Source organism: Mustela nivalis (genome assembly GCF_964662115.1).
Source record: "Mustela nivalis genome assembly, contig: HAP1_SCAFFOLD_1882, whole genome shotgun sequence".
Taxonomy (NCBI): Eukaryota; Metazoa; Chordata; class Mammalia; order Carnivora; family Mustelidae; genus Mustela; species Mustela nivalis.
In genome coordinates this window covers 12639-35426 of record NW_028134782.1, presented here as the reverse complement: position 1 = coordinate 35426, position 22788 = coordinate 12639, and the positions used below count along the sequence as shown (strand labels likewise).

The following is a 22788-nucleotide window of genomic DNA, read 5'->3' as shown; positions in this document are numbered from 1 at the left end:
AGCCAAAATCAAGAGTGGGAAACTCAACTGACTGAGCCACCAGGTGCCCAATGCCTGGTCTATTCTTGTACAAAAAAGGTGGCTTTTAAAAAAGGGGACCCCTCTGTTGTGTTTAGGTCTAGCCAAAAGTGAGCTTATTTTATATATATATATATATATATATATATATATTTATAAAATCTGTATATTTATAAATATATATAGGAGTCCATGAGAAGACATTTGTTCTTCTGGAATCTGTCTACTCTCCCAAGCGAGGCTTGATGTGGAACCAGAAACTGAACAGACTGTCAGTTTTGAGAAAATCCGTCACACCCCATGTGAGTGCCACTGCCCCGCCAGGCCCTCTCCCGACCTACCGTGCGTGGAGTTACTGAATGTACACACGACACTCAGAATCAAGAGGGAAGTCACAGGTTTCCCGGTCAAGACTATGAACGATGCATTCTCACACAGGAACACCCACAATGACGTAAGCTAGAAATCTTTCACTGTTTGGGAAGTTCACACGGGAAGTGAGATCCTGGTGACAGGGCAGTCCACTGGCCAGTGAAACAACACCTCCCACCTAACTCCCCCCTCCACCCCGGCTTCAGTGTGGTGCTCTGCCGGACTGTCCTGGATTTTATGGGTAGAAGGGGAAGGACTCATGTGCAAGAGGAGAGGGTTGGTGCGGGTTATTGAAACGTCTTCCATTTTGGGTTGGGAGACCATGGCCCAAGGGTCAAATCCATTCGGCCAACTGTTTTTGAAAAACAAGTTTTCTGGGGGTACCTGGGTGGCTCAGTGCGTTAAGTGTCGCCTTTGGCTCAGGTCATGATCCTGGGGTCCTGGGATCCAGTCCCAAATCAGACTCCCCGCTGAGCGGGGAGCCTGCTTCTACCTATGCCTCTGCTGCTCCCCCCGCTTCTGCTCTCTCTCTCTCTCTCGCTCTTAAATAAATAAAAGATATATATATATATATATGAAATTTTCTGGAACACTGCCATGTCTATTCATTTATGAATTGTCCGCCTGTGGATGTTTTTCTGTTACAGTGGTAGCTGGGTCAGAAACCGGTTTGCGAAGCTGAACACATTACTTCCTGGCCCCTACAGGAGAAACTTTGCCAGTCCCTGACTTAGATGCTGATTCTGCACAAACAAAGCCTTCTGGGACCAAGGATTCTTTGGAGGATATGACGATCGCTGTGTCCTCTTCCCCAGCAAAGCCCGTGCTTGTGTCCACAAACACACAGTCTCCCTCCCAATTCACGAACCTCGTGGCTGGTGGCTCTGGATGTCGGATTTGGAGTAATGAACAACCCGAACCACACCCAGCCCCTACAAGGTAATTCGCTAAGATATTAAATAAACCGAGAGGGCAACGAGATTATTTAGGACCCGGGGCAGAGTAATAGGACAGACAGTCGTGTCAGAGGACTGCTTCTCAAGAGAGGAGGGACCCGCCATTTGGAGTCCAGAGCTGGGTTCCTCCCTGGGGCGGAAGGACGCCCACAGCCCTACGACATATCCTGGCGTGGAAACCGCTGCGTGATGAGGAGTGGCAGCTGGTGAACCATGTACTTGCTAAAAATTAAATTGGATTCAAGTATCCAGATATATACATATTTATTTTTAAAAACCTCATATTTTAGGGCAGTTTTAGGTTCAGAGCGTAACGGAGAGGGAGACATAGTAAGATTTCCCTTATGCTCCCTGCCCCCACACACGCACAGCCTCCCCCACGATCCGCGCCCCCACCAGAATGGGGGGTACTTTTGTTACAACCGATGAACCTACGTGCACACATCAAAGTCGCCCAAAGCCCGCGGTTTACACAGGGGTTCACGCTCGGTGTTGTTCGTTCCGTGGGTGCGGAAGATGTCCGATGACCGTGTCCATCATTCTGCACCCACAGATGAGCTGTGCTGCCCTCAGACTCCCCCGTGTTCCACCGGCTCATCCCTTCCTCCCAATCCATGGAAACCACCGTCTTGTTACTGTGTCCATTGTTCTGCCTTTTCCAGAATGCCCTACAGTTGGAACCGTAGAGTGCCAGCCCTTTTCCCTTAGTAGTAAGCGTTTAAGGTTTCTCCACGTCTGCAAGGTTTGGTGGCTCATTTCTTTGCAGCCCCGAATATTCTTCCATTGTCTGGATGGACCCGTTTATCCACTCACCTGCTGAAGAACATCCTTGTGGCTTCCAGCTTTGGGTGATTATGAATAAAGCAGCTATAGACATCCGGGAACAGGTTTTTATGTGGATGTAAGTTTTCTACTCCTTTGGGTGAACAGGAGTGTGACTGCTGCACGGTATGGTAAGAGTTCGTTAAATTTAGAAGAAATCACCAAACTGTCTTCCGACGGTGCTGCACCAAACTGTCTTCCAAAATGACTGCGCCGTTTTGCACGCCCACCGGCAAGGCCCACGCACACCTGCTGCTCCCCATCTGGGCCAGTGGCTGGTGTCCTCAGCGCTCTGGATGTGGGCCATTTTTGATAGGTGTGTGATGGGGTCTTGTTTTATGTGCATTTCTGAAAGGTATATGATGTGGAGCATGTCTCATGCATTCACTTCACACCCATATACCTTTGGTGAAGCGTCTGTAAAAGTTCTTGCCCATTTTTTAATTGGGTTGTGTGTTTTCTTAGGGTTGTGTATGTGTGTTTTTTTTTTAAGATTTTATTTATTTATTTGACAGACAGAGATCATAAGTAGGCAGAGAGACAGGCAGAGAGAGAGAGGATGAAGCAGGCTCCCCACTGAGCAAAGAGCCTGAAGGGCTCGATCCCAGGACCCTGGGATCATGACCTGAGCCGAAGGCAGAGGCTTTAACCCGCTGAGCCAGTCAGATGCCCCTTAGGGTTGTGTTTTAAGAGTTCTTTGTGCATTCTGGATCTCCCTCCTGTATCAGATGTGAATTCTGCACAACTTTCCTCCCTGTCTGGAGCTGGTCTTCTTAAGTCAGAGGTCGTGCATCTTAGTGGAGGCCGGCTTCCGCGAGATTTCTGTCGTGGATGGCGCTTTTGGTGTCATCTCTGAAAAGTCCCCGCCCTACCCTCGATTTTCTCGTTATCTTCAGAAGTTTTATAGTATTGCATTTGAACATTTCGGTCTGCGATCCATTTTGAATTAATTTTAGGGAAGGGTGTCAGGTCTCTTTCTGGATTTTTTTTTTCATGCAGATTCGAGTTCTTCCTGCACCATCAGCTGAAAAGACGGTATTTTCTCCACGGCGCTGTCTTTGCTCCTTTGTTGGAGATCTCAGCGGACGGGAGGTGTGGGTCTGTGTCTGGGCTCTCTGTCCCACGGACGTGTGTGTCTGTTCTGTCAGCAGCACACAGTGCCGTGATCACTCCGGCTTCACGGTGATCTCGAAGGCGGGCAGATCCGTCTGCAGCTTTGTTGTCTTTAGGTCCTGCATTGGCGATGCTCGGTTTTTTGTCTCCCCACGTAAATCTAAAGCCATTCTGTTGGTATTGGCAAAATAATGTGCTGAGATTTTTTTTTTTTTAGATTTATTTATTTTGGGAGGACACGGGAGGGGCAGGGTCGGGGGAGACTCTCAAGCAGGGTCCCCGCTGAGCACGGATTCCAGGGACCCTGAGATCACGATCCGAGCCGACGTCAAGAGCCGCTCACCTGACTGAGCCACTGGGTGTCCCTAAAGCGCAGGGGTTTTGAAAGGAATTGCATGAATCTGTAGATCAAGTTCTAAAGGACTGACACTGGGACGTTGTTTTCTTATCCATAAACATGGCCCATTCTTCTCCATTTATAAGGCCTTCCTTTGATCTCATTCATCAGAGCACTTTTCTCCATTGTAGCAATTCTTTGCTGTTCTTTCATAGAATTTCTCTCTCTCTGCTCACCCCCTTTTTTTTTTTAAAGATTTTATTTATTTATTTGACAGACAGAGATCACAAGTAGGCAGAGAAGCAGGCAGAGAGAGAGAGAGAGAGAGGAGGAAGCAGGCTCCCCGCTGAGCAGAGAGCCCGATGCGGGGCTCGATCCCAGAACCCTGGGATCATGACCTGAGCCGAAGGCAGAGGCTTTAACCCGCCGAGCCACTCAGGCGCCCCTCAGGGTTGTGTTTTAAGAGGTCTTTGTGCATTCTGGACCTCCCTCCTGTAGCAGACGTGAATTCTGCACAACTTTCCTCTCTGTCCATCCAGGCGCCCCTCTCGGCTCACCTCTCGTTACTCGCCCGGTCTCGTGTGCTGTCGACTTTATCCAAGCGCGCCTTCAGCGTGTCCTTCAGGCTGTTTTAAATTCCAGGTGGTTCCGACGGCCCTGCCATGCCTGGTTTCGCTGTTCTGTCTCTCCAGATTGTGACTTTTTTGGGGGGGTGCCTCGTCATGCTTTCCTGATAGCTGGACTTGACGCCCAGGGGAAAGGAGCTGCTGTAAACAGGGCTTTGGTAAGCGGAGGGGAGGTGGGGGGAGGGGGCATGTTCTGCAGCCCCGGAGCGGGTCTCACTGTGTCCGTGAACTGAGCCTCTGGACCGTGAACCTCACAAGAGTTTCTTGGCTTTATTTTCCACCGCAGGTGCTACCCGATGGCTCTCGTGGGCTGGAGTCGGGGGTCTCCATTCCACTGGGACACTTAGCTCTGATGATATCCCAGCGGATTAGGCTCTGGTGAGCTGGTTTCCCCAGAGGGAGACCTTGGTAAGGAGCACAGAATGTTCTGGAGTGGTTCAGATCCCTTCTTCCCCTTCCTCCTGCTGGAAGGAAGCAGAAGGAGATTCTTCTTCTGATTGTTCACTGCGGGAGCCTGATCCGGCTCCTGGTGGTAAGACTCGCAGTGCTCTCAGGTGGTCGCCCTGAGCCTCCAACAAGTCCTCAATCACCGTTCAGGTCTCCCTGCCCCTGCACTGGTTCCCGTGGAGGCCTCTACCCGGGAGTCCCCGCTCTGGGCGGCCTCGACTTTGTTCACCTGTCTGTCTCCATTCTCCGGGCCGGCGCTTGGCCCCGTGTCCTCCCCTCTCCTACAGATCCTACAAGAGTTAATTTTTCAATCTATTCAGGTGTTTACTTGTTGTCAGGACAGAGTGGGAACTTCCAAATGGAACCGAAAATGGATTAATTTTTTTTAACAGTTTTATTGAGATTTAATTCATACACCATACAAGTCATCTTTAACTTAAATTGTGTAGCTCAATGGTTTATTCCTAGCATTGTAAAACTGTCACCACCATCAAGCTGAGAACATTTCCGAAAGAAACCCTAAGCCCTTAAGGGTCACTCTCCATGTTCCCTCCCCCAGCCCCTGGCAACCACTAAGCTACTTTCTGTCTGAATATTATGGACATTTCCTAAAAAGGGAGTCATAGAATATATGGCTTCTCTTAAGGTTTACCACGTTATCGGGTGCATACGTACCTCATTCCTTTTCATGGCTGTGTAATATTCCACTGCATGGATGTACAGTGTTCTGTCCATTCATCAGTTGACGCACGTGCCAGTAGTTTCCACTTTTTGGGGTTGTTTGTGAATGCTATGGCTATGAATTTTGTGTACAAGTTTCTGTGTGGTCCTGTGTTTTCAGTTCTTTTTAGCATACGCTTAGGAGTGGAACGGCTGAATCGTATGCTAACTTTATGTTTCACTTTTTGGGAAACGGCGACTGTCTTCCAAGGTGGTGTCACCATTTTCAAATCCCACCGGGGCTATAAGAGGGATTCGATTTTTTTCACACCTTTTGTCATCTGTCTCCTTTGACTGTAGACCCCTCAAGGCTGGCCGTAGGTGTTCCCACTGTGATTCTGCTCTGCATTTCCCAAGCAGCGAACAACGCTAAGCCTCATTTCACACGCTCACAGGCTATTTGTAGGTCTTGTTTGAAGAAATGTCTGTTTAGGCCCTTTGCTGATTTTTCACTGGGTATTTGTCTCTTCATCTTGAAGCTGTAAGAGGTCTCTGATGTAGGCACACCTCAGTTTACCATACTCTGCTTTACTGCACTTTTAGGAACTGCATTTTTTTACAAGTGAAAAGTCCGTAGCAGTCTTGCACCGAGCAAGTTTACGGACAGTATTTACACTTTGGTGATTCTCATGATATTGCAAAATTTTCACTGTTATTGTGTTTGTTATGGTGATCTGGGATCAGCGATTATAACTTGCCGAAAGCTCAAAGGATGGTTCGCATTTTTTAGCTGTAAAGTATTTTTAAATTAAGGTCTATGCTTTTTTTAAGACGTAATGCCACTGCATACTTAACGGACCACAGCACAGCATCAACGTCAACTTTCACATGCAACGGAAAACCAAACATTCCTTCAGCTCAGTTTATCATGACATGTGCTCTACTGTGGAACTGAAGCCCACGCTCTTTCCAAGGCACGCCCGAATGCTAGAAGCAAGTCCAAATGCACTTCCTTGAACGCAGGAAGAATATGTTCCGAGGAATTCTATGAGGTGGACTCATTCTTTCTCTGTTTCCTGGTTCTTCACACTGAAACGCAGAGTCTTTACACTGCTGACTCTTTACAGTGTTAACTCGGTATGAACGCGGCTATGTTTGGAGCATTGCCACTACTTGTATTCGAAATTCTGAACTTGAGTATTAATGCTCTGGAATTACCCAGAAACACACAAAGGGAAAAGAGAAAGCTTTCTCCCCATGAACAGGGTCAACTTCAGATCATTCAGACACTTTTACAAAAGCTAGCCGGGAGCACATACATGGTCTAGGGATCTGGTCCATCATCTGGGCTGGTTTTTCAAAGGCCACAAATTCTTCCACACTCTTCCTTTCAAAAAAACCCACCACTCCCCACTCTCGAATGTGGGCTGGACTTACTGATTTGTTTCTAATGAATACAGGTAATGGGTCACTTTTAAAACTAGCTGACAAAGGGCCCAGTGGCTTCCCCCTCACTCTCTCCCCCTTGCTGGGGGTGGTGAGGAACAGCCCAATGGAGAGGTCCATGTGGTGAGGAACTAAGCCTCCTACCAACCGTCAGGGGAGGGCGCCATCTTGGAAGTGGAGCTTTAGGCCCCGCCAGGCCTTGGATGAGGCGGCCCCCAGTGGACAATAACCAGACTGTAACCTCACGAGAGATGCTGAGCCAGATCCACCCAGCCAAGCCCCTCTCAAATTCCTGCCCCACAGAAAATGTGCGGTAATACACGTCTGTTGTTTTTCTTAAGCCACTACGTTTTGAGATAACTTGTTAGATGGTGACAGATAATGAATACAGCGCCTAAAAAATAAATAAACGGAGGACTAAAGGTACTTTTTTTTTTAAAGGTATTTCTTAAAGAATTACCAGCAACACTTTTCTAAGAACGTCTCTGAGATGTGCTGAAACCTGCATCCTCTCTGTGAAGCAGCCTAAATCTAATTCACAGGAACAATGTTAACATGTTACGCCGAAAGCAGGCGTCCTTGCAGGTTCTGGGGAGTATGAGAGTTCCCTAAAACGATCTGCAAGATTTTCTTTGCAGAACTGTCTTTTTTTTTCTTTTCTCGGAAGGGGAGACCACACTTTCATAAGATTTTCAAGAGCTCGGTGACTCCGAAAAGCTAAGAACCACTTCCCCCCGGCAGGACAGACGCTGCCTTCAGCCCTGGCGAGTTTCTATAATTGGGTTTAAACTCCCCGGGTTTCAGCGCCTGTGAAACAGAGGAACCTCTTCGAGGAGGATTTACTGGGACTTAAGTAAGCTTACCCAGCGGGAGAAGCCTTTACCACACTTGGGGCATCCGTAAACGGCCGGGATGAAACTGGCATCGTGGTATTTCTTGAAGTGCGCGTTTAGCAACTGCTTCTGCCGGAAACATTTACTGCACGAGAGGCAGGTGAATGGCTTCTCCCCCGTGTGGGTGCGGATGTGAACGGTCATATGACGTTCCTGGGAGGGAAGCCAAGGGAGACAAGCTGCTGAGCAACACACGTAGACATTTTCATCCTTGATGTTATTTTATACTTTCCCTCCCTCCCCAGCGAGGAGCGCATGGTGAGGAAAAACGGCGGCGCACACACTGTCAGGGCGGCATTCCTAGGGTGGAGCACAGCCTGCCCCACCAGGAACCAAACTTGCCCGTTTCCCCACTGCCACGCCACCAGCGAGCTCCCAGCAGGTCCCACAGCCCCTCGTGGCCTGTAGTGGAACATTCCTTGGGGAGCGAAATGATAATCACTAGGACAAATCTTACTACCTATTTAAAAGCATAAAAGTGATCAAAGCTGCTCTCAGTGAGGAAATAACCAGAATTTTTAACTAAGATTTATATGAGTATATAATTGGGAGAAGCAGGACACAAATACATATAAAGTCAAGCGAAAGACCCATTTTATGTTTTATTTTAAATGCCATGGTCTCGCAGAGAAGACACATGCCCACTTCTAGGTTCCTGTTTGAAACTGAACTGTGTTTCTTCAAGGCTCTCTCTTATGAGTTCTCTGTTCCCCGCACGCCTTTCCTCGCACCCTCCTTCCCGGACAGTGTGGCCCCGGAGGGACGGAGCGACCCTGCCCCGGGAGGAGGGCGTGAGGAAGGGCGCATGGGGAAGACGGGCCTTTCTGGATTCCATTCCAGCCCAGTCCACTGACCTATCTTGTACTTGGAGGGAATCTTTTACCTACATGAATGATTTTGTAAAATAGTGGACTGATCGGTCATCTGGCAAATCTCAGTTTATTGAGTAATGCAGAGCTTCCAACTGTTGACACATTTCAGGAAGCTCTATGAAGAAATGCTTCCTTAAAATCGCTCCAGTCTTGTTAGAAAAGTCATGTGTTAGCAAGCTGTCAAGCTCCCGGTGGTGGAAATACAATTTTCTAATTGTGTATTTCCTCTTGACAGCTGAAATCAGATCTTTGGCAACACATTTTCCTGGAAGTGACGGACTCATTTTATTTACTTTCAGAAAAAGGGCAGAGTGTTGCCAAACGTCTGAGACGGAAGAGGCGAGTCTGTCGCTCGTGTTTTCAAGTGGGAGCAGTGGTCCAGGGAAGAAGGGGTCCAGGCTAGTTGGGCTAGCAACTCGGACAACCCGCTGGGCACTTTCCTCTCCCCTGCCGCTGGGTTTCGGGAGACCGCAAAGAGAAAGCATGCACGGGGAGGGAGGAACGGAGGAAGAGAGATTTCTGGAGCAGACGCCTCGCTGAGCGTGGAGCCCGACTTGGGGCTCGATTCCACGACCCTGAGATCATGACCTGAGCTGAAACCAAGAGTCGGACGACTCACCGACTGGGCCACCCAGGCGCCCCTCTCAACCATACTTTTAAGAATCGTCGCCTGGACATGTTGGCCCACGGCTGCTTTCTGGTTATTCTGAAAGAACAACTGTTCAGTATTTTCACGGCGACAGAGGATGGCCTGCAACACTCCCGTCTTGCACACACCACGGCCTCCCTCCGCCTCCCCGAATCGCCTGGGACCTCGTACCTGCTTGCAGGCGTAACTGCAGTGTTCACACTTGAACCTCTTCTCGTTCTTGTGAGTCTTCTGGTGCTGAATGAGGGCGTAGCGTTCATGGAAGGCCGCAGAGCAGCAGCGACACTTCATCTCCGTGGCCTTGTACGTGTGCAGGTTGCGCAGGTGAACACCTGAAACAGAAGGGCGGGCGCTGGCTGCTCTCCTGAGCCCTGTGTCGGCGCTTCTCCGTCTTAGCACTGCTGGCCCCGGGAGCTGGTTTCTTCTTGGGGTAGCTGTCCTGGGCACTGTGGCGAGTTCAGCGGCGTCCCTGACCCAGTAGATACCAGCAGCATCCTTTTTCCCCAGTTGTGACAGCCAGAAGGTCCCCAGGCCTTCTGCCTCCCGGGGAATGAAATCCTTCCATGCTGGGCACTGCTCAGAAGGCACCTTGTCCTGGCAGGTCCACGGATCACCCCTGCACTAGGCAGGGAGGTCCCGCGGAAGCTGCGGCACAGCAGACCCAACGTGGTCACTGAACCAAGTGCTCTGAGAACCTGATCACGGTGTAGGTGGGTTTTCAGGATAACGTTAAGGCAATTTTGCATAACAAAGATAGGACCTCTCTAACCTAACTTAAAAAAAAAAATTGAGATGTTCTGTTAGAAGTCGATGGCCTGCTTTCTTCCTCTGTTGTCACTGATCTAGGACGTGTAGTGAGGTCTGATTGGACGTACTTCAGAATAATTTCTACCGAACTGAGTCTCACACATGGTGGTCTGTGGCCCTTCGGGGGAGAGGCCAAACCCCAACGGACAGCTGGAGGAGGTCCACCCGTGATGTGCTGACCCAGTCACTGGGGAGCCTGACCTCCCTGGCAGGGGCAGTCAGGAAGACTTCCGGAGTTCGCAAAGCATCTCACCGGGTCTGGGAGGGCCCCCCCCCCACCGAGATGAGGCATAACCTACTCATTTTGTTGTGCTGGGAACAGACGTGTAGCCCTTGTGCCCTAAAAAGTCCCACTAGGCTGTGTTTTGTGGTATGCTGGTAACTATACTAACGTTGACAGAATGTTCCAGATTTTTAGAAAAAGGTTAAGGCTCCAAAAAACCACCCTCACTCTTCCAGAAATGTTCTCAAACTGTGCACCTCATCTCCAGACATTCTCCGGGTGAATCCGTGACTTGTACTTGTGCTAACATGCTCTGAGTATCACGGTGTTACACGCTTTGGCAAGAGAAGTGAGATCAGGGACAGCGGGAAGCCCAGGATTCCCGGAACGAAGGGGAGAGGCTCATCACTCACCGTCTCTCCCCTGCTGAGCCCTGCCCAGTTTTCCGTGGGGGCAGGATCAAACCCCAACTCCTAAATCTGGCATTCAGCGTCTCTCACGGTGCGTGCCTTTCTCGCTCCGTGCTGTCTCGTGCCACGAAGAGGGTGTCCCATGTCACGACAAGGATGTCGGGGCACAGGCTGGCCCCTTTTACTGCAGTGAGTCCCCTAAGGGGAGGGCTGTTTGGGTTCTCCCTGTCACAACCTCAGCTCCCAGAACGTTTTAGGGTCACAGGAGGGGTCTAAGAAAGGTCCGCACAGTATCACTCAGGAGAACTTTAAGAGTCAGGCCACCTCTGGGCACCTGGGCCCCTCCTAGCTTAGGGGACCATGGGGCAGTTCACGCTGTGTCTCTAAGCTCCTCCATCATCGAAGCCCCTCCACCCTCTGTAAAACCAGGCTCAATGTGGAACAAAACAGTACCGGTGGAAGTCCTTCAAGAGCTAACATACGGGTGACTGACTGCTTAGCAGGTGTACCCGGAAGTGAACAGGCTTAGAGCCACAAGAAACAAGCCACGGAATTGCACTTCTGCCATTTCACCACTAGATGGCACCACAGGACCGCTGGGGAAAAAACCCTCTTCGGCAGCGGGTTCTGCAGACCAGGAGCCTGCCGTCATCAGGCCAGGGCTCCACGAGTTTCCAGGCTGTGTCCCCTAAGGGCCAACCAGTACCGTCCCTAAAGGAAGTTCATGAAGCCAGACACTCACGCAGGTCACTCTTCCTTGCGATGACGGTGGCGCAGTGCGGACACTGGTACTTGGGGACATTCTCGCTGTGCTTCTGTACGATGTGTATTTTCAAGGTGCCACTCTGGGTGAAGCGAGCGTGGCACACGTGGCATTCGTACGGCTTCTCGCCTGTGACACGGACGACAAAAGTGACCCTCTGGTGGCTTCGCCCAGCAAACCGGGATCCCCTCCACAGGTCCCTGAAGCTGAAAGCCGTTCTTCATCCCCGAGGCTCCCGTCTCAACCCCTTCCTTGGACATTTAACCACACGACTGGAGCCTGAACATTACGTCAAGCACAGCTTGTGGACAGGGGCTCAGACGGGCGGCTCTCCCGCCATCTGGGAGCTACTGGTCCCCGCCAGCTGCCTGTGCCCACCCAGGTCTACAGAACAGAGACATACACGTAAACACAGTCTTCGTACAAAGAATATACGTAGAGTAAGTGCTACAAATACCACCTAACCCACTAGTCCCACTTCTGGGTATTTAGTGATTTGGAAAGATACATGGCCCCCTGGGTTTCCTGCAATGTGACTGACAACTGACGACTTTACTGAACAACAGTTCAGTAAAGAAGTGGTGCGTATGTGTATGTATTTATACATAAAATGGGATATTGCTCAGCCACCAAAGAAGAATGAGATCTTGCCATGTGCGATGACATGGGTGGGCCTAGTGGGGGGTCACATTAAGTGAAAGATTCAGGCAGAGAAAGACACCGTTGGATTTCTCCTAGATGTGGGCTCTCTGGAACAAAACGGACAAAACGGACCCATCGATGCAGAGAACTGGAGGTGGCCAAGGAGAGCGGGCTTGAGGGACCGGCCGACAGGGGAAGGAGACTAAGGGGTATGAAATTTCAATTATAAAATAAACAGGTCACGGGGATGTACAGCTTGGCCCGGGGCGTGTGACTGGCGGTTCTGTGTTCACGTCGTGTGTGTCAGCTTGTGCGGGGGCAGAAGGGGACTTACGATGAGCATTGAGTCAAGTGTGTGACCGGACAGTCCCTCTGTTGTGCCCCCGAAACGAGTGTGTGTGTCCACTACAGGCCCATGAAAAATAACTAAAAAGTAAAGTAAGCGCGTGAGGAAACCAGCACGCTTTCTGTTCTGCCTTAAAACGGGAGGGTCAGTGAAGCAGGGGACAGACATCCTTGATGCAGCCCCGGAGGCAGACACTGGACGGTGGTCCGCTCCCCGCCCGCCGTGGGCCCGCCGGGGCTAAGCGCATGCAGAGGGGCCGCGCAACTCCCCAGAAGGGATGGAGATGCTCGCTCTGACGTCTGCGCCTCCCACGGGCCACCAGGAACGTTCTGTCCCAGCTCCCGTGCCACGGGGACGCCGGGCCGAACCCGCTCGCGCTACCTGAGTGTGTCCTCATGTGCCTCTTCAGCTTGTAGGTGTCCTTGCTGGCGTAGCTGCACAGAAGGCACTGGAAGGGACGCTCCCCCGTGTGCGAGCGGATGTGGCGCTTCAGCTTGCTGGCCTGGGAGACAGACGAGGGGACGGGGGACGGTCAACACTTCCGCGTCGTGAGCGCCTCCTGTGAGTCAGCGTCACAGAAGATCTGGAGATCGCTCCGACTGTAACGTCCACGGGGATCGCACGCGCCCAACACGGAGAACCACTCGTGACTTTGTTTCCCTGCACCCGGGGTGAGGTTTTCCATCTGACGGGTGCGTCTGAGGTCCTCGGTGGGCGAGGAGCAGCAATTTCGAGAAACTCTCAGACCCACCGCGTGTTATAAAGGGAAGGCCGAAGTCTGGGGTTCTCGCCTCAGGGGCAGGTGGAGATCCGCACGCAGAGGCCGGAAGACGAATGTTCGCGTAAATAAGCGGGAGCCTCGAAACAGGGTCTTTGATGGACCAACAACCTCCCCGTGAAGCACTTCACAGAGACGGGCTGTGTGGGCCCTAAATGGCACGAGTATTAGTGTTTCTTTAAAGAAGAAACTTTTTTTTTTTTTTTTTTGACAAAGACCACAAGGAGGCAGAGAGGCAGGCAGAGAGAGAGAGGGAAGCAGGCTCCCCGCTGAGCAGAGAGCCCGATGCGGGTCTCGATCCCAGGACCCTGAGATCATGACCTGAGCCAAAGGCAGAGGCTTAACCCACTGAGCCCACCCAGGTGCCCTAAGAAGAAACTTTTAAGTAAAAGGAAGCAACTTCTAATTTGATTAATTATATACCCCAGGCAATTAATTGAAAGGTAAACCGCATATTCCCTCTGGTTTAATCATTTTTCTTGTCTGTTTGATCACCTCTTAGAACTGTTCTCCTGCACACTCTTACTGAGGGCCCTTATCTGCCTTCAGCAGAACACGGGGCCACCCTTGGGCGACCGCCGTCAGAGAGCTGGTGTCGGCCCTGGCTGCTATCTCGGGAAAGCTATGCCGGGTCTGGCTCCCGGTATGTGACGAGTGTGCATTAAGCCTGGAGAACATTCTGAGAACCACGCAAGACTCAGATGGAAAACAAGGTGCGAACGGAGAGCTTCAGCTGAGAGTTTTAGAAGCAAAGTGCATGTCTTCGAGTATATGAGAAGGCAAAAGAGAAAATTTTAACAATTATAGCGGGAAATGTTTGGTCCGTGGAGAGAGCAGCACAGGCCGCTGTGGGCAGAGTTGTCCTCCGTGGCTCCCAAGGGAGCAAGCGACGAGGGATGTTCACGAGCTTTCAGGGGTGTCATCATCAGCCCACAGCTTGGACATATTCCTGCAGGCCCCAGTGTCAAGGGACAGGACAGGGGGAGCTCAGATGACTACAATGTCCCCTGCCCCTTGCAACAGAGCAGCAGGGCAGGGGCAATGGCAGTGGCCAGGGTCCCTACATCGAGGCCGACCGCTCCTCGGGCTGCGTGTGGACGAGACAAGACGGCTCTCTGCCGACACGCAAGCTTGTGCTGAGAACCCGCAGGGCACCAACAAGGGGGCGGTTTGAGTCTCGGAGTCTCGGACAGCTTTGTGCTGCGTGTTTCATACCCAGCCACCACCTTTCACTCCGATGACAAATAATTTTTAAAAATAGTAATAGTGGGGAAAACAATTCTTGGAACCAAATCCCGACCCCGTCTGTGAGTTTCCCTCATTTACGAAATGGGGTTGCGTCATGTATGAAATCCTAGCCGTCCCCTTTCACTCCGCTCCCCGCAAGTGTGTGATCCGTCCCCAGATGGGCTCGGACCCAGGACCCAGCGTGCACGGAACGGAGAGCCACGCAGCCCTTCACAGCTCCTCGTAAGGAACCGGCTTGGCAAAGGAAGTGTCGCAGGCGGCTGTCATTTCATTTGGAGCGTGGCTGAGCCACGCGGAAGGTATAAACAAAACGATCTGGTTGAAAGGACCGTAACACACCACCAAGGTTTGAGGAAGGTGGTCTCCCTGTGTCTGAGAGGGGAAACGGGCCACATCGGATTCTTCCCCAAGTTGCCTCGTATCTGTCCGGGTTCCACCGAGGAAAGTCCCAAAGTTGCAGTGAAAACTCTGATTGGTTCTGTGTTCCGTTCGAGCAAACGCCCTTGGATTTTGTAGAACAGAGTAAATTCCATAAAATACCAGATAGGGCTTTCTAACACATTGGGGAAACATTTCTCAAGTACAAGTAATTTCATTTGTAAATTTGTACTGTACTTTTGTTAATTGGTATTCAAAGAAAAAAATTCAATTTTCTTTCTTCCTTTTTTTTTTTTTTTTTGAGAGAGAGAGAGATCGTGCAGAACTCGCAAGCAGGGGATGGGTGCAGAGGGAGAGGGAGACGGAGAATCTTAAGCAGACTCCACACCCAGCAGGGCTCCATCACACAACTAAGAGATCGTGACCTGAGCCAAAACCAAGAGCCAGACGCTTGGCCCACGGAGTCAGGTGCCCCTCCAACTTTATTACACCCAGAAAATAGAATGAGTATTACTTCCTGCATAGATTTTGTATGAATAATATCTTTAGGGAAACTTAGTTTTGTAAGAGATTCTATTAGTGTTAACTTAACTTTCATGTCCACTTCTTACTAAGAGCACCTTGAAGCTTCAAGCATGTGAATGAACTTACTTCCACGCTGGCGTACTTGCACAGGGAACATTTGAAGGGCTTCTCGTGAGTGTGTTTGTAGCGTCTGTGTCGGACCAGTTCTCCGCTGGTGACGAATGCCATGTCGCAGTCACCGCACTTGTAGGGCCTGGTTCCTGCAAAATCCCACAGTTTATCCTATTAAACAAGACGCAACCACACGTTCTCTGAGGAACTTATAACCTATAAATTAGACTCAGTTTCAGAATGCTTTAAAAATTAAGAAGAGGCCCTCTAAAAATCACAAATACCCCAGACATTTAGGAGAAAACTCTTTGTAACATTTGATGTTTTGAGGCAAAACTGAAGGAAAACTAAATGTTCAACATGTTATTTTAATATGCCAATAGGTAGATTTCGCATTCATACGTAAACGTTAACACTTATCCTTGATGGGAAACCTCCTTCTCCTCTGGGGTACCTGTGTGGGTATTGACATGATTCCGCAGAAGAGTGACGGTGCGGAAAGCTTTCAGGCAAAGGTGACACATATGCGGCTTTTCAGTGCTGTGGGTTTTCATGTGACGATTAAAACTCGAAATTCTAGAAGAGGTGAACATGCAGCTATCACAGTGGAAGGTTCGCTTTACTTCTGCAAGAAGAAGAAGATAAAGAGTTTGTGTATTTGTAGAAATCTTCCTTGAGATGTTCAAATTTCATGGAAACACACTGAAGTAACTTGGCACATCCTTTTTTAAGCATCATGGGGTGACTCAACAAAACACATTCCATGCAAACAGCACTCAGAAGACCTGGGACAACTCTAGTAACAGACAAAGCAACCTTAAGACAAAATGTGTTACAAGAGACAAACGAAGAGATTATACAACAACAGACCCAATCCGTCACAAAGGTGGAACAATTATAAACATATATACGCACCAAATAACACAGCCCCAAAATACCTGAGGCAAAAATGGACAGAGCTGAGTGTAGAAAGAAGCACTTCAGTAACAGTGGGAGACTTCAACAACAGAGAAGACAATTAGAGTATCAGCAAGGAAACAGAAGATTTAACGCTATCAACCAGATATGACAGACATCTACGGAACACTTGACTCAACAACAGTCCAACGGACACTCTTTGCAGGTACATACAGAACATTTCTCAGGAAAAACCATGTTTTAGGCCACCAAACAAATACTGACAAATTAAAGGCGCCTGGGTGGCTCAGTCGGTTGCACATCTGTCTGTCTTTGGCTTGGTCATGGTCTCAGAATCCTGAGATCGAGCCCCATGCCGGGGTCCTGGGATTGAGCCCCACCTTGGGCTCCCCACTCAGCGGAGAGTCTGTTTTTTCCTTCTCCCTGCCCCCTGCTCGTACACACTCTTTCCCTCAAATAAAATAAAATCTTTTTAAAAAAGTCAACAAATTAAAAAAGCATAGAAATCATATCCTTTCTGACCACGATGACATGAAATCAAGAATCAATAAAAGAAGAAAATTTGACTGTTTTTCTGAAAATAAATAAATTGGAAAAAAAAGAAGAAGAAAATTTGGAAAATTCATAAACATGTGGAAATTAAACAACGCAAGTGACCAGTGGGTCAAAGGGGGAATCACAAAGTCACTGTGGAATACTCAGCCAGATGGAAGAGAAACACCACATACCAAAGCCTACAGAGTGCAGTCAAAGCAGTGCTCAGAGGGAAACTTTTAGCTGTAAACACCTACACTGAAAAAGAAAAAGCATTTCAGATCAATCACCTAACATTACACCTGGAGGAACTAAACAAATAAGAGAAACCCAAGCCGAAAGCTAGCAGCAGGAAGGAAATCATGAAGATTGGAATGGACATAAGTGAGGTAGAAAACAGGAAAACAACAGAACTGATGGCGGCAGAAGTGGGTTCATTTAAAAGATCATCACTGACAAATCTTCACCTAGACTTGCAACCAAGAAGCAAAAGAGAAACGTCAAATAAGCAAAATCAGGAAGGGAAGTAGAGACAGGACTATCAACTGTACACAGGGGTAGAGGTTGTAAGAGAGTTCTTTGAACGAGTGTATGCCAACGAACCAGATAACCCAGTGAAATGGAAAATTCCTAGAAACACACCAACTACCGACATTGACTCAAGAAGAAATAGAAAATCTGAATAGATGTTTAGCAAATAAAAAGATTGAATCATGAATCAAACAACTACCCACAAAGAAATCCCCAGGACCAGAAGTCTTCATTGGAGAATTCTACCAGATGCTTAAAGAATTAACATCAATCCTTTTCAAAATTCACACACGAAAAAGGAGGGCTGTTCCTAATTCATCCCATGAAGACAGTGTTAGATACTGAAGCCAAAGTCAGCAAAGGAAAACTAGGGACCAATAAGGCTTATAAATACAAACGGAAAATTTCCAATAGAATACTAGTAAGCCAAACCCAGCCGTTTATTAAAAGGATTATGTACCGAGACCAAGTGGACTTTATCCCAGGAATGGAAGCATGGTTCAACACAGCTAGCCCATCAGCACAACACACCATATAAACAAAAAGAAGAGAAAGAAAAACACCATCATCTCAACAGATTCAGAAAAAGCACCTCACAAATGCCAGCGGCTTTCATGATACGACACCCAACAAACTTGAAATAGAAGGTTAATGGGTTGAGTTGTGATCCCCCCGAAGATACAATGAAATCCTAATGGCAAATATCCATAACGGTGACCTTACTTGCAAAAACAGGGTCTCTGCAGATGTCCTCAAGCTTATGATCATATTGGATGAGGGTGGGTATGACTGGTGCCCTTCGAAGAAGAGCAGAAACCCAGGGAGAGACACACAGGGGGAGGGAGGATTTTACGGGACAACAGAGGCACAGTCCAGTGACACATCTACGAGTGGAAAAAAAAAAAAAAAAGGCTGTGATCGTGACAATGCCAGAAACTAAGAAAAAGCCTGGAACGCTTTCCTTCCTAGAGCCTTCCAACACCAGGATCCCGGACTTCCAGCCTTTGAGACCGTGAAGGAACGCCTTCTATCCTCTGAGCCACTGGATCCGAGGTGTTTGTGGCAGCGGTGAAAGGAAGCAAAACTGAAAAACTGAAAAACGGGCAAAGGATTTCTGTAGACCTTTCTCCAGAGAGAACCCATAATGGCCAGAAGCACATGAAAGTAGAACACCTTGAAGTTAACTTCTCACCACCTTCCTATGCCATGATTAGCACCAGGGAAACGCAAGTCAAAGCCACAGTGGGTTGCTCTTTATGGCCATTAAGACGGCTCTAATTTTTTCTTTTAGTGGGGAAGAAGGGCTGGCAAGAGTGTAGAGGCCCGGGAACCTCCCGCGCTCCTGGGGGGGGGGGGTGTAGGTCGGTGCGGCTGCCGGGGGAACTGGGAAGTCCTTAAACACTGAACAGAGACTGAAACATAGACTGATCACCCGAGCCCGGCAAGTCCATTCCACTCCTCCACACACGTCCCAAAGGACAGGAGGACAGTACGCAAACAACAAGGCGTCCACGCTTGCTCCCAGCAGCCCGACTCACGCTGGCTAAGATGCAGACACAGCGCAAATGGTGACGGATGGACAGAAGCGTACACGAAACCCGCGGTGTCCCCACGACCCACGACCACTCAGGGACGAAGGACCGAAGCACTGGTGATGCTCAGTGAAGAGGTCTGGACACAGAAGACCATGAACTCTGTGTGTCCGAGACCACGTACGTGTGTGTCCGAGACCACGTACTGTGTGTGTCGAGTCCATTTCAACGAAGCATGCAGAGGTGACTGCTAAGTGGGTACACGTCTCTTACTGCTTTTCTTCAGATTTTATTTGTTGACTTATTTGGGGAGGGCATGAGCAGGAGGGAGGGGCAGAGGCAGAGGGAGAAGCAGACTCCCCACGGAGCAGGGAGCCCGACATGGGGCTCCATCCCAGCACCCCGGGAATCATGACCTGAATCAAAGGCAGACGCTTAACCCACTGAGGCACCCAGGCGTCCCTGCGGCTCACTTTTCTTTGGGGGACGAAAAGCGCTTGGAAGTACTGGGGATGGTTGCACACAATCATGAGTAGATGAAAACTAAAACGACCTGGGAATTGGGAATTCGGGGGCGTGATCTCTTGATTTAAATACACAGGAAGGGCGTGTAAATGTATATATATCACAGCAAAGACTGCAAACTCAGCTGCCTACTGAAGCCAGAGGCCATGGACCCGAATGAATGACTTGAGCCACACGGAGGGAGAAGCAGCAGTGCGACTTTCGAAACCGGAGTCCCCGCCCGGCCCCGGACACCTGTTGCTGGGAGGAAACAGCCACGCATGGCCAGAGATGACTTTGTACAAATGAGCTAGAAACTGAGATTTGGGGGGTGAGCTCTCTGGCTTTAAATAAGAGAGAAACTAGTATTTTCCAAAAAGCCAAAAAAAGTAATTTTTGAGGGTCGTGACGCTGTAGGCTGCCGCCACACAACCGTAGTTTTAGTATGACTCGAACTAAGCTTCAAGGGTTAGGAGCGGGGATCCGCGGTCTTTACAGTTTCCGAGTCCTCTTCCCTCCCCTCACCTAAACATCCCTCCTTACAAGATGCCTCCGCTGCCTTCTGGACGTCATGCCTTCTTCTGGCCCCGCGGCTCTTGCCCTCGCCTCCATCCGGCCTGCGCCACGCCCCCCCCCACCCGGGGCCGCAAACTGGGGGCGGATCAGGGACCCCCTTCTCTGTGCCTACACGGAACATTGCAGGAGCGTCTTTACTCTGCTTTAAAAACATTCACGTCCAAGACGCCAGCTCTTTGGGACTGGATTCACAACCTGGAACATGACTTCAACATGTCTCCCATTTCCTGGCAGCCTGAAAGCGACTAAAAGTCAACCGCAGAAAGTCTCAACCACCACCTCGTGCCCCTAAGGAAAAACGGCGGCCCCCCGCGTGTCCACCATCTCCTGGGCTACGAACTGGCCTACCCTTCGCCTTTTTTGTTTTTTTTGGCGAGTCGGCATTGTCAGCGTGTCCTTGACCGGATGCGGGCGTATCTTCCGGTCCTTCCACGTGCAGGTTTGAAATGGTCAGCACGATTTCGTCTCCTCCTCCATCTCCCGGCGCCGCCTCCACCAGGAACAGCTGTTCTCCTGCCTGGGGCTCGAACCTGCCTTCAGCCCGCAGCTGGTCCTCGTCCCGGCCTTTCTCAAGCTAACAAATGAAAGTGAGCCTCTTACATGACATTCGGTTCGACTCTCTGCCTCCATGAAACCACAGAACACAGAGAAAAACACAAGAATTAAAGCAGCACAGAAGCAGAAGATCATCTCTGATGCTGACGCCATCATTCTTAGGCATCCAGGGCTCAGGGATCGAAACGGAACACTGTTCTTTGAAGCCACAGTGCGCCTTGTAGTGTCCTCCTTGGCGTGACTTTTTAAACTCTTAGAAAAGAGCAGGAGGTCTTCCCGGATTTTCCCGGGGCGGCCTTCTTACTGTGTGTAACTGAAACTGCAGCTTAGAGCTCCCTGGTCCCTACCTGACCACGCACAAAGGGCAACCAAGAAAGAAAGTTCAAGTTGTCTGAGTCCCACCCTCTACCCCCACCCCCCAACCCCCCTAATCTGCCCCCCCTTCCACCCCCTCCCTCGAACCGGCCAACTCCCAACCTGCCAACACCCCCTCCCCCCCCCCCCCCCCCGCCTCCCAGGGTCTGTTGCTTCACACCAGCCCTACCTTCAACAATCCAGGGCTTTCTGCCAGGCTCACCACAAACTTGCTCTCTTCGCTGGCCCCGGCCAGGCCGCCTTCCAGAACGTGCAGCTCCATTACCTGCATCTCCTGCAGCGAGTACACTTCCTCCTGGAGGCTGATGGCGACGCATGGCGGGGCCCCCTCGCCCAGCCAGAGCAGGGGCTGCGGCCCGCTGCCCTCCGGCTGGACGGTCCCCTGCACGCCGTCCTGGGGCTGCGGGCTGAGCCAGCTGACGTCTTCAGAGAAGTGCACCGTCTGCAGCGTCAGAATGTGCTTCCCGCTCTCCTCCGTGGTGAGCAGCGGCTCCTGCTCGCGCTCCAGCCCCTTGGCCTGGAGGGGCCCGGAGGGGCACAGGGCCTGCCCGTCTCCGGGCCCCGGGGGCTCCCTCCCTCTGCACACTCCGTCTTCCTCCTCCTCTAGTAGGACTTCTGGGACCAGCTCCGGTGCTTTGATTTTGGTAAACTGCCCCGAAGGGCCAGAGATCTCAGTCTCTGCCATGGTGACGTGGCCTGTGTGAGAAACCAGAGAGCGGTCCCGGTAGGGCCCAGGGGGGTCGGACCAAGACATGACAAGGTCCTGGACTCCCGGGAGTCGATTCCATCTAGGCCTAGACGAAACAGAGCCTCAACAGAGTTTAGGGGAAGGCAGGAGTTAGTACGGAAGATTCTAGAACTACTAAGTTTGGGCCTGGGTAGGCTTTTGGCAAATGCACATTTCAGGCCTAGCAAGGTGGGGTGCCAGCGGGATCTAGGCCGGTGCACGAGGCTGGGCCAAGGAAGCTGGGGCCTGAGAGGGCTTTCAGCAAATGCACATGCGAGGGCCAGTACTAGCAAGGTGGAGACTGGGCAAACTCTCCACCATTACACAGCTCCAGACAGCGCCATGTGCCCACGCGGCTGGTGAGCCTCCAGCCTCCAGCTCCTGCAAACTTAGCCTAGCCGGCTTCAGACCCTGCACGCCCACCCTCTGGGCCTGGGGGCGCCCCCACTCCCAGTCCCTCCCTGACCCCATGCCTCCCCGCCAAGCCTGGGACCTCTCTCCTGGGCTCCACCCGCCAAGTGGGAGCAGCCTGCATTCTGGAGGGGGCTGGAGTCTAGTCCCTGGGGCGGCCCCTCACCCAGGAGGCGTGGCCTGGGCGCCCAGCCCACCCGGTCTTGGTGGTCGCTGCCTCGTGCCGCGTGCTGCCCGGTGCCGCGTGCTGCCCGCCGCTGCTTGCAGCTCGTGGGCCGCCTGGGGGCGAGGGTCAAATGCAGCAGTGCGCAAGCGCCGGGCGGGAAAGGTGGGGGGTCGGCGTGCAAGGGGCGGAGCCAGGGAGAGGGGGCAATGGATGATGGGGGAGCTGAGGGGGGAGGGGCACCCTCAGAGGGAGCTGAGACCTGGGAGGGGTGGCTCTGGAGGCGAAATAGGGGGACACCTGCGGCGGGTGCACAGAGACCTGGGAGATGGATGTGGAGGACCTTGTAGAGGGGCACCTGCGGGGGGGGGCTGGAGGGGGGGGTGCAGGAGGAGGGAAGCAGGGCGACTTGCACGGGGCGCTGAGACACGGTGGGAAGCGGGTAGGGGCGCACCTGCGGGGGTGGGGATGGTGGGCGGCCAGACCTGAGCACACCTCGTGCCCGGACTGGTCGCAGGAG

The 22788-nt window shown here is 51.0% G+C and overlaps 1 protein-coding gene across 2 annotated transcripts in view; it reads right to left on the bottom strand.

Moving 5' to 3' along the window:
- CTCFL (CCCTC-binding factor like) overlaps nucleotides 1–22374 on the bottom strand; it is a 29217-nt gene extending 6843 nt beyond the window's left edge. For both annotated transcript variants that reach the window (XM_082750802.1, XM_082750803.1), the window contains exons 1-9: nucleotides 22272–22374; nucleotides 21137–21663; nucleotides 20386–20611; nucleotides 15897–16067; nucleotides 15458–15591; nucleotides 12784–12904; nucleotides 11394–11543; nucleotides 9383–9543; nucleotides 7661–7843 (exon numbers count right to left, since the gene is read on the bottom strand). In XM_082750802.1, coding sequence (XP_082606928.1) covers nucleotides 7661–7843; nucleotides 9383–9543; nucleotides 11394–11543; nucleotides 12784–12904; nucleotides 15458–15591; nucleotides 15897–16067; nucleotides 20386–20611; nucleotides 21137–21652 — 1662 coding nt within the window. In that variant the 5' untranslated portion in view covers nucleotides 21653–21663; nucleotides 22272–22374. The remainder of the gene's footprint in view (nucleotides 1–7660; nucleotides 7844–9382; nucleotides 9544–11393; nucleotides 11544–12783; nucleotides 12905–15457; nucleotides 15592–15896; nucleotides 16068–20385; nucleotides 20612–21136; nucleotides 21664–22271) is intronic.
- Between the last annotated feature and the right edge of the window lie 414 nt (nucleotides 22375–22788).